This window comes from Chrysochloris asiatica, unplaced genomic scaffold (genome assembly GCF_000296735.1).
Source record: "Chrysochloris asiatica unplaced genomic scaffold, ChrAsi1.0 scaffold00072, whole genome shotgun sequence".
Classification (NCBI taxonomy): Eukaryota; Metazoa; Chordata; class Mammalia; order Afrosoricida; family Chrysochloridae; genus Chrysochloris; species Chrysochloris asiatica.
This window is the reverse complement of record NW_006408590.1, coordinates 11,391,932-11,403,846: the sequence shown is the minus strand read 5'-3', so window position 1 is coordinate 11,403,846 and position 11,915 is coordinate 11,391,932. Positions and strand designations below refer to the sequence as shown.

Here is an 11,915-nt window from a genome sequence, read left to right as displayed (position 1 = left end):
CAATCTTTTCTCCATTGATAAGAATGTTGTTTATTGGTCTAGTGGTGAGGATTTTTGTTTTCTTTACATTGAGATGCAATCCATAACGAAGGCTGTGCTCTTTGATCTTCATCAGTAAATGTTTTAAGTCCTCTTCACTTTCAGCAAGCAAGGTTGTATCATCTGCATATCGCCGGTTGCTAATGAGTCTTCCTTCAATCCTGATACCACGTTTTTCTTTATAGAACCCAGCTTCTTGTATTGTTTGCTCAGCAAACAGGTTGAATAAGTATTGTGAAAGAATACAACCTTGTCACACAGCTTTTTTAATTTGAAACCATTCAGTGTTCCCATGTTCTGTTCGAACAACTATAGGTTCGGACTCCCTTGTAGGTTCCCCAAAATGACAGCATTTTAATGATAAATTTGAACCCATTCAAATTCAAAATGATAAATTTGAACCCAAAGTCTTATAAGGGTAGGTCCATGAGAACAAATTTTCAAGAGTGGGCCTTCTGTTTCCAAATAGACATGTCAAACAAATCAGTTTGTCAGTTATCTCATGGCATTAAGTTTCATTCATACGCTGAGAACTCAAATTTCTATCTCCAAGTCAGACTTCACTCTTCATGACTCAAGGTCAACCTATTGCCCACCTTCCCTTGAATGTGCAATAGGGACCTCATCCAAATGTGAATCTAATCTCTAATTTCATTTGGCCCCGCCCCTCAAAAACAGCTGCTCCCATCTCAACACTCAGATGGGTATAGGGCTTCAACTCCTACCCAACATTCTTGATTTCCCACTCTACTGCTGACACTTGGTAAACCCCCTATCTTGTATTAAGTTACATTTTAACATTTATTTAGTAGTATTACAGCCAGTAGTGAGCAGAAGCCTTACCCTGTCTGGTTAACTGTATAAGTTCTTCCTTTTAACACCTATTTCAGCATTTCGAGGGCAAAAGCACCCATATCTTTCTTAAAGGAATGATACACACAATACCCACTTGTCTCTACCTTGGCTTTGTCACTGGCGATCACCCCAGAGCAGCGCACTGTCACACCAGTTACTATTTTTATCACTAAATTTATCCCTATTTCTCTATTGCATCTGAATTTTGAGTGAGAGTGTTTATTCACAGGTTCAGACACATTGACCGAAGACCTTCCTAGTACTTGTGAAATTTCCATTTTTAACGTTAAGTGTCTGATTCATTTGTAATTATACTTGGCATAATAAAAAGAAAATCTAATATTGTTTTCCTTTACTATATGCTAAGGAATTGATTAATGAGCTGGACTGCAAGGTCGATTTGAATAGCAAGGTCACTATGGGTCAGAACCGACTCGACAGCAATTAATTACAGTAAAAAGGAGCCTGGTGGGGTGAGACTCCATGTGATAAGCACTGAACTGCAAACCACAAACTTTCTGCTCCTGTGAATATTTTAAACTTTTGACACCCTTTACAGGTCGCTATGAGTCAGAATCGGCTCGATGGCACTTAACAGTAATAGCAGGAGCCTGGTGGCGCTGTAGGAAGGTATTACACTGCTAACTGAAAGGTCAGTTGCTCTGCAGCAGAAAGATGATGTTCCCGTAAAGAGTGACAGTCTGAGACACCTTACAGAGGCTCACTACGAGTCAGAATCGACTAGCGGGAAGATGGGTTTGGTTTGGTTGACTTAAGAAATGCTGATTTCTAAGTGCAACTGGGTTTCTATGCAGTTCCATTAGTCTGTCTTTCTCAGCAGCAACGTCACATATTTTGTTGTTGTTGTTGTTGTCAGGTGCCATCGAGTCGGAACCGACTCATAGTGACCCCATGAACAGCAGAACGAAACACTGTCCGATCCTGGGCCAACCTCACTACTGCTGCCACACTTGAGTCCATCAATGATGCCACCTGGCTGATCCATCTCGTTGGGGGTCTTCCTCTTTTTCTCTGACCCTCCATCTTACCCAGCATGACATCCTTCTCCAGCGACTGTTCTCTCCTGACATGTCCAAAGTATAAGAGACGAAGCTTAGCCATCCTGGCTTCCAAGGAGCACTCTGGCTGCACTTCTTCCAAAACAGATCTATTGGTTCTTTTGGCAGTCCATGGCACTTTTAGTATTCTCCTCCAACATAATTCAAAGGCATCAATTCTTCTACGGTCTTCCTTATTCACTGTCCAGCTTTCACATCCATATGAGGTTATTGAAAATACCATGGCTTGGGTCAGGCGCACCTTAGTCCTCAAGCTGACATCTCTGCTATTCAATACTTTAAAAAGTTCCTGTGCAGCAGATTTGCCCAATGCAATACGGCGTCTGATCACATATTTTAGAGGTGTAAAAATGTTTTAATATCTAATAAAGCTACACCCCTCCTCCACCATGGCTTTCTTTTGTGTGTGTGTTTTTCACCCTTGTTGTTCTTACCAGTTAAATTTATAATTAGCTTGCCTAACTTCAGGAAAAAACAACAACAAGAAAACAGCACCACATTAAACAATGATTAAGTTCTACATTATTTTAAGAGGGACTTTAGACTGATGATGTTGCAATTAAAAGCTTGTTGGTTTCCCTTGCATACCATTGTAAAACAGACACTTGAGGGGGAGAGAAAGGTAGCCAGAAACATCACCATAGAAAGCTTGTAAGTCTGTCTTCTGCCTATAACTGATCGGAATACCTAAATGGGGCTAGAACTTGCCCAATGAAGGAGACTTCCTGTGGAGCTTCTGCATTGTATAAGACCATAGGTGGAATCCTGAACCCTATCCAGAATCTTCTGAGGTGAGAACTCTCCACTTGAAAGGACAAGCAGACCAGCCTAGAGCGGCTAGAAGAATAAAAGATACTTCTTTACAGAAAGACCGACAGGAAAAATGAAAAACAATAACGGCAGTCCTACTGACTACCACTACAAGAGCAAGCAAGTTGCTCACCCAGGAGCCATCAAGGCAAGTGGTTGGGTCCCTCAGGGCAAACCCCCTTCCAAGACTAAGACTCAACGGGAATACATAAGCAGGCATGTGGTCTTGCTGGTGACCACTATGGTCACTGATAAGGGAAAGTGAGGGAAAAACAGCAATGAAGCAGCAAGCTAAGCCCTACCATGTTCAATAGACTCCTGTGAATTGATTGGGTTGAGACCTGGTTGGCCAGCAGTGTGGCAAGACCTGGGGACTCTTGGGCCCAGAGACAATAACATAGCCACAGAGGACTAGAGTGGAGAGTGAAGCGTCCAGCTGATAGAAGAGAGGGCATACGCACATTAACACCCACACTTGCTGATAATACCCACTTGACATGGCTTCAATGGCTGGATGATCAGAATGAGACTAGAAGAAGAAAGAAGAGGGAAAAAGAGAGTAATCCGATACCATTTGATGAACATGACCTACACCTATGGATGCAGTTCAAAAGATGGAACAAATCTTTACAGAGAGGATCATTCCCACCCCCTCGGTACACAGGGTTGACAGGGATGGGCAACTTAGACATTGGCTACCCAAAATGGGGGTGCTACAAAGGCAAGATGTGACTGGCTTATAACTTCCAAGAGGAAACCTAGATCGAGAAGGCGCGGGGAAAGGTAGAATCTCCACTGAGTGGTATCTAATCTGTCTGGGTGGGGCTGATGAAAGGAGACAGAGATAAGACTCTTGTGGTACAATAGTGAGTAACTGCTATCAGGACTGACTGTGAGGGTTGGAAATGCAAAGGTAGACGTTTTTTAGCAAAAGGAGGGGAGTGGTTGACTTTGCAATCAAGGAGTGGAGGGCCCTGGGACCATAAAGGAGAGAAGAGGGGAGTGCAGGACCTTATCCAGAGAAGAAGTGACACCAGAGATAGAGGGAGAGATGATGACGTGGAGAGATGGAGAGGCTGGGGACTCTGGACCCAGAGAGGGAAAGGGGCTGTGTGCTGATGACCGAGGGGTAGGCTTGTGGGGTGTACCCTTTGGTTGTTTGATGATGCATGGATGGGATTGTAATCATGGCGATGAAACAATATATGACAGAATAAATGTAAGGAAACCCTGTATAGGGTCGCTATGGGTTGGACCCGACTCGATGGCACTTAACAACAACAACAACAATGTTCTCCCAAGTAAACTATTACATATAATTCACAATAAAAACTTAAAAAAAAAAAATCTAGTATATGTAAGGACTAAAATCTGGGCCCACGACTGAAAACATTTACCTTTCTATGGTTACAAAAGGCATAAGCTTAACCCAGAACGCATTTGCTATATTGCATGGGAAATTTTTATGTAAAAAAACTTGCATTAACTGATGGAGTGAACACACTTGTTATTTTATTTTTTCAACTGATTTTAATAACATTAAGCACTATTGAGTCTGGCATAGGATTTCTGAGGATCAGCTGGTGGGTTTGAACATCCAACTTGTGGTTAGCAATCCAGTGCTTAGCCTATAGTGCCACACCAGGACTCCATATAATCAATTGGAAAAAAAAATCAAAATGTTCAAATGAACAAAGCACACAGGAAACATTAATACAGTACACGCTCACCTTCCTTTTTCAGCCATTTCACAAGGTTCCCTTCTTCCATTGTAGGAGATAATGATGGCATTAGTATCTTAATAGGATCAACTGAAACAGAAAAAAAGAAAAAAAAAAAAATTAGCCACTAAAACACAATGTACCTTAGGAGGTATGAATAAATTACTATCTAATTCTCTGTATATGACCGAAAAACTCGTAACTAGCCAAAATAAGTGCAAAATAAACAGGACTGTTGTTAAGTGCTAATGAGTGGGTTCCGCCTCATAGCGATCCTGTTTAGGGTTTCCAAGGAGCAGTGGGTGGATCTGAACCGCCGCCGACTTTGTGGTTCAAATTGACCTTGTGGTCCCGTGCTTTTTCCCACAATGCCATACCAGGACCCAAAGCTTTTTCCTTTATAAAATAAAACTCTTTTATTTAAAAAAAAATACTTTCAACTTTTTCATAGTTCTCTAGTACTTAAAATACACTTTCAAGCCAGTAATATTTGCAGGACTAAAAGGAAAAGGGGCAATTTATGTTTCGTCACCTTCCCCTTTACACGTTTAGCATGCAAATAAACAAACAAAACCAACGTGTGTGTGTGTGTGTGTGTGTGTGTGTGTGTATACACATAGACATATATACAAACCAAAACAGGGTTTTGATGACCCGCAGCAAAGATGAGACTTTTAAGATTTTGCTGTATTTTTATTTTCCTCTTAGGAGCCCTGTGGCTCTGGACTGTGAAGCACTAGACTCCAGAATCACAAGGTTGGTGGTTTGAGCCCACCAGTTGCTCCAATAGGAGAAAGAGGAGGCTTTCTGTTCCCACAAAGATTTAGAGCTTCAGAAACCCTAGAGAGGGTCACTATGAGTGGGAACTGACTGGCGGCATTTAACAAACATACTCTGCAAGAGTCCAAAGTTCTTCTAGTAAGAGTGAAAAGAAAGGTTTGTCTAGTCAAGAATGATTAGGCAAGAGAAATTAAGTGGTTAGATTACTTTTAGATTACTGTGGTGGTTGTGTGCCCCTAACACGGTTCTAATTCACAGTGTTTCTGAGGCTATGAATATTTACAGGAATAGAAAGTCTCACATTTCTCCCTCAGAGCAACAAGCAGATTTGAACTGCTGACCTTGCAGTTCGCAGTCCCGCTCGTAATCCACTACACTACCAGGGCTCCTTTTCGATTACCATACTATTTAGTATAAAATTTCTAATAAAGTTGTAAAGGTATGCTAAAGCTATTAGCAGTGTTTATGGTAACAAATGGCACAGGCTGAAATCTTTGAGAACCTACACTCTCTCCTGAATCCTCTCCTCCTCAGACTTTAAACTTTCCAGACCCCAAAAGGAAAAAGCTGTGCATATCTAACATGTTCCAAAGTGGAAGAGGACAGAACATGAGGCTAAATATTTCCTTTAGAAAACGGAATTAATTTTACAATCATTTCTGGGGCTTCGTGATACAGAACATTTGCAGTATTTAGAAGGAAGCTCTGTTCTTTCTTCATTTTCTGTTTATTCTTTCTCTACAGGACTGGGAAGAAGATCCAACTATATTGTAACGTATCTGCCTCGGCCAGTTATTCCTTTTTAGAAGCGCCTGCCTGTAGAGAACTTGTGTTTCCTCTCAGCTTTTCCATGTGATAGACAGAAGTGGACATCTCTCTCTGTCCCTCCATGGGGGCTCACTAGGAAGGAGGCAGGCATTAAGGTGTGTCTGCTTTGTAGACTCAAGCTCATCCTCAACAAAAAGCTGAAGGTCTAAATATGAGGTGATACTAGGAAACTAAATAGAGAAGCCTTTTTGGTTATTGCACGGCTCAATTAAAGAAAAGGAATAAAAACATTTACCTAAAAACACATAACCAGCCTAAGTCTAAGTATTTTCTTTTTCTTAAGCTCACAGTAACAAATGGGGTCTAAGAAAAAAGACAAATAAAAACTACCTTCTAATAGCACCATAATGAATGGTCAACCTCTTTCTGAAAATTATAGCTTAAAAGTCCCAACCTCTTTTTTTTTTTAAAGCTGTAATTTTTTAATAGGAGTGTTGCTTCTATTAAAAAAGTTTAAGGTTGGCATTATGGTATTATGAATTACTCCATAATTACATATGAATCAAACTTATACATCAAATAGAGTTCCACTTCAAAGAAGCAAAACAAATGGACTTCAGTGATTCTACATCCAGATTCCAATTTATGACACACACTAAGTAAATTCTCTGTAAACAAAGTCTCTCTTCAATTATTTTTATACCTTGGTTCTAGTTGTCATAATATAATTTGTATTTATTTCATGATTCTCTCTCTTATTTACAGTCTCATTTAAGGGTCCTTCATGTTTCCATTATTCCTGACATAAGGCCTATATTGAGAAGCTTTTATATTTATTTTTGTTATTTTCTAAATCAAACCTTATCAGAAACCTCAAAAAATTTAAAAATAAAACACATAATCATTCCTCATACAGCCACCATTCGTGGATGACCATAAATTACTTATCTAAATAATGTTCATAAAATATATAAAAATTCCATAACAGATCATTCTCCCTACCCTGAAATGAGGGCAACAAAAAACCAAGCAAGGCGTTTTGGACCTCTCCGCTATACGGTATTATCTCTTGATTGAGTATACTAGCTTATTATAGGGAGTAAAAGAGGTCATGTCTTTTCTGATTAACCTGATCAATCTACCCTCACTCATACTGGAAAACCATTTCAAAACATAAACACTGATTTATTAGTAACAGTACATATTTCATTCTAGTATAGACATACTGTATTAACACATTACATATATCTTTCTCAAATGTACTTTTCCTATGGGAAAGTAATTATATCATTATAACAGCTAGAGTGACAGGCTGTTATAAGTTATTAATATCTATCCATTATAACTGCTGCCAAAACTATTGAAGTACTGTGGGCCTTTTTAGGCTTCCTGGAATTTTAACAGACACCTACTATTAACTCATCGCACTGGAAATTAAATATAGTCTCTCACTTCATTCCATTTAGCAGTGCATTCTGCCTTTCTCCTGTCAAAATGAGAATGGTTTGCATGTGTCCCGATTATATTTCCTCCTATAATAACGGATGAGCTTGGGTGACATAGTTGTTTCTTGTTGGTCTGCTAACCATAAAGTCTCAGTAGTTCAAATTCACCAGATGCTCCATGGAAGAAAGATGAGGCTTTCGGTTCCTGTAACGGTTTACATCCTTGGAAACTCTATACAGGGTTGTAAGAGGCCCCACGATGGCAGACAACCACCGCTAACATTAACTGGGCTCAGTTACAGCAAAAATATGGGTGATGGCGGCCATGGTCATACAATACAATTTCAATCAGTCCTCAAAAGATTACCCAAAGTTTGGTTAAAATTTAATTTTTTAGTCTTTTTAAGGAGCCCTGGTGTCACAATGGTTAAGAGTTGGGCTACTAAGAGAAAGGTGTACGGCCCATGGGAAAACAGCTATGGCAATCTGCTCCTATAAAGACTGTTATTGTTGTTAAGTGCTGCTGAGTCGGTTCTGACTCATAGCGATCCTGTATAGGGTTTCTGAAGGAGCTCTAGGAGCGTAATGGTTAGGAGTCGGTCTGCTAACCTCAAGGTCAGCAGTTCGAAATCACCACCCATTCCAGTGGCTAAAGATGAGGCTTTCTTCCCATAAAGATTTATAGCTTTGGAAACCCTATACAGGGTTGCTATGAGTTAGAACAGACTCCATCACACACCAACACCCACAAGATTTCTGAGGTGGCTGGTGGATTTGAACTGCTGACATTGAGGTTAACAGTCTAGTGCTGATCCTACAGAGGCATACTAGGGCTCCTCTAGAAAGATTACAGTGTAGGGAAGCCTATAGGGCAGTTCTACTCTGTTCTAGAAGACTGCTGTGAGTCAGGATTAGCACATGATAGCACACAGTAACAATAAACTGTCATTTTAAGGGTTCTTCTGTCCCTTTTATAAAGCTAACAAGTTATATTGAACTCTTCTAAAGTTTACCATCTACAGTAGTTAAGAAGCATTTAAAAAATTTAAGCCTAAAATGTGAATTTTAGGAGCCCTAGTGGTGTGGCAAGGAGCTCGGGTAGCAGCATAGTGGTTACGAATCGGGTTGCAAACTGCAAGGTCGACAGTTCAAAACTACCAGCTGTTCCGCGGGAGAAAGATGTGGCTTTCTGCTCCCGTAAAGATTTACAGCCTTGGAAACCCTGTACAGGGTCGCTATGAGTTGGAACTGACTCCACGGCACATAACCAATAAACCAAGTGGTGTGGCACTATGGGTTAATGCATTGGACTGCAAAGTCATTTGAACCACAAGGTTGGAGGTTCAAGCTCACCAGTCACTCCTTGGAAACCCTATAGAGGGTTGCTATGAGTTGGAACCGACTCAACTGCACTTACCAACAACAAGTGGCTTGATCGCTGGGGGATGAGTGTTGAGTTGCTAAGCGCAATACAGACAGTTCAAACCCAGCAGTCGCTCTGCGGGAGTGAGATGAGGCTGCTGACTCTAGTAAAGACTTAGTCTCGGAAACCCTAGATAGACAGGGTCACTCTGAGTTAGAAATGACACGATGTCAGTGGGTTGCCGGTGTACTAACTAGGCTAACACAGTGGGCTGCTAATTGCAAGGTTAGCAGTTTAAACCCACCAGACACTCAGGAGAAAGATGAGGTTGTCTGCTCCTGTGAAGACTGACACCTTCAGATTCCCTAGGGACGAGTTCTACTCTGTCCTATGGGGCGCTAAGAAGGAAAACCGACTGGATGGCAGTGGGTGGGTTTAAGATATATATTTCCGATATATGTACGCTGCTGTTGTTGTTAAGTGTTGCCGAGTCAGTTTGACCCTGTATAGGGTTTCTGAGGAGCAGCTAGCTGGTGGCTCTGAACCACCGACCTTGTCATTCACACTGACCTTGCGGGTCAGTGCATTATCCTTCCAGTGCCACACAAGGACTCCAGTGTATGTATGACGGGGTTTCAAAAAGTTCCTGGGAAAATTCCATTGTCTTTCCATTCTATGTTTCCCTGGAACTTTTTGAAGTCCTTTCTGATTTAAATATGTTGTTGTTGTTATGTGCCGTGGAGTCGGAACCGACTCATAGCGACCCTGTACAGGGTTTCCGAGGGTGTAAATCTTTACGGGAGTAGAAAGCCTCAATATACTGATTTAAAAATCAGAGTCTCTCTCACAGGTCATTCTGTCACTATTTTTTAACTGACTCAATTCCAACTCAAGGCAACCCCACACACACACGTCATCTGCTGTTGATGACTGCTTTGCAGTCAGTTCCAACTCATAAGCCACTCTATATAGGGCTTCCAAGGAGAGGCTGGTGAGTTTGAACTGCCACCTTGTGGCTCAAACCAACCTTGCAGTCCAGTGCTTTATCCCACAGCACCACACCAGGACTCCTACAAGTCAGTGCTATCATATCAAGTCTGTTCCAACCCACTGCGATCCTATATAGGGTTTCCAAGGAGCGGCTGGTGAGCTTGAACCACCAACCTTGTGTTTCAAATTACTTTGCAGTCCAGCACTTAGACCCGTGTTAATCTTTTTCTCTCTTAATAGAATCACAGAATAAGTTAGGTTTCTTGCTCAGCAGACTGTGTTCCCCGCCATATCAGGCATATAAGCAATCTGTCCTTCTGAATTTTATAGCAGCTTCTCTAAGGAATCCCTACATATTTTCTAATTTGCTCTATCAAATTGTCTACATAATTCTTTCTTCAACTTCAAATATAATGTGTTAATCTAATTTCTTGTTCCCTAAATCATTTCTTTTATCCTAGCAAGAATAAAACATGACTAATTCAGTAAAACCAATTATATTAAAGTTTTAAATGGATGATCTACTCATGAATTCGGAAAGGTCTCCAGACTAATAAAAAGAAAGAAAATTAACACAAGCAAACTCTAAAAATACAAATGCTGAATAAATTACTTTGTGGTTAATATGAAGCAGATCTAAGCTTCATTACTCTAACTACAGTAATTACAGAATTTCAGCAGTTTACAATATGCTCCAGCATGAAGCTCCAGTCCATTTATATAACTTAATCCAAGTACACTAAAATCATGCACTGCAGACCAAATGAAGAAGTAAATTACCCAGTACTTACTTAGTGAGACTCCATCCCTAACATGAATTTACCTCTCCTCTAACAGGAGAGATGCAGCTCATTAAATCACCTCTCTTTCCAGTGCAAGAATTCATTAAAAAAAAATCTAACCTTTAAAATTACTGTGCAAGTAAAGCAATTCTGCCATCTGCAGGCTAGATGAAATAAAGCAGAATAGGGCACAGATGATTAATACTGCAGCTTTGAATAAAGGTAGCTACAGCAAACTTCGTAGCGTAGTGGTTACGAATCAGGCTGCGAACCTTAAGGTCAGCGGTTCGAAACTACCAGCTGCTCCGCGGGAAAAAGATGAGGCTTTCTACTCCTGTAAAGATTTACACCCTCGGAAACCCTATACAGGGTCGCTATGGGTCGGAACCGACTCGATGGCACATAACAACAACAGCAAACTTCGGGGAGGGGGCAAAAGCTCATACTAGAAAAGGAAGTGCTTCTCATATAACTCTTCTTTGTTCAAATAGTTACTGTGATGTGATACTGGTCTTAAACTGAAAAGGTCAAAAGAATGCAATAGAAAAAAATCCTAATGAAATATAGGCATAATGTTATAGTTAAAAGCCATCAAGTCAGTCCCAACTCATAGCGACCCTGCACAAGGTTTCCGAGGAGTGACTAATGGGTTTGAACCACTGATCTCGTGGTTAGCAGTGTGGTGCTTATCTTACCGTGACATACCAGAACTCCATGTGCTTAATGTTGTTGTTGTTGTTAGGTGCCACTGAGTCGGTACCAACTCTTAGCAACCCTATGCACAACAAAACGAAACACTGCCCAGTCCTGGGCCAACCTCACAATTGTTGTCACACCTCAGCCCACTGATGCTGCCATTTTGCCAATCAATCTCACTAGGGGTCTTGCTCTTTTTCTCTGACCCTCCACTTTACCAAACATCATATCCTTCTCTAGCTACTGGTCCCTCCTGACAATATGTCCTAAGTATGAGACACGAAGTTTTACCATCTTGGTCTCCAGGGAGCACTCTGACTGCACTTCTTCCAATACAGATCTGCTGGTTCTTTTGACAGCCCATGGCACTTTGAATAGTCTCCTCCAACACCATAACTCAAAAGCATCAATTCTTCTACAGTCTTCCTTATTCACTGTCCAGCTTTCACATGCATACGAGGTTATTGAAAATACCATGGCCTGGGTCAGGCGCACCTTAGTCCTCAAGCTGACATCTTTGCTCTTCAACACTTTAAAAAGTTCCTGTGCAGCAGATTTGCCTAATGCAATAGGTCATCTGATCTCTT

General features: G+C 40.9%; 1 protein-coding gene across 2 annotated transcripts in view; it reads right to left on the bottom strand.

Moving 5' to 3' along the window:
* The window catches only part of PDHX (pyruvate dehydrogenase complex, component X), an 87,531-nt gene that overhangs the window by 55,256 nt on the left and 20,360 nt on the right, over window positions 1-11,915 (bottom strand). For both annotated transcript variants that reach the window (XM_006864891.1, XM_006864892.1), the window contains exon 2: window positions 4,514-4,594. In XM_006864891.1, coding sequence (XP_006864953.1) covers window positions 4,514-4,594 — 81 coding nt within the window. The remainder of the gene's footprint in view (window positions 1-4,513; window positions 4,595-11,915) is intronic.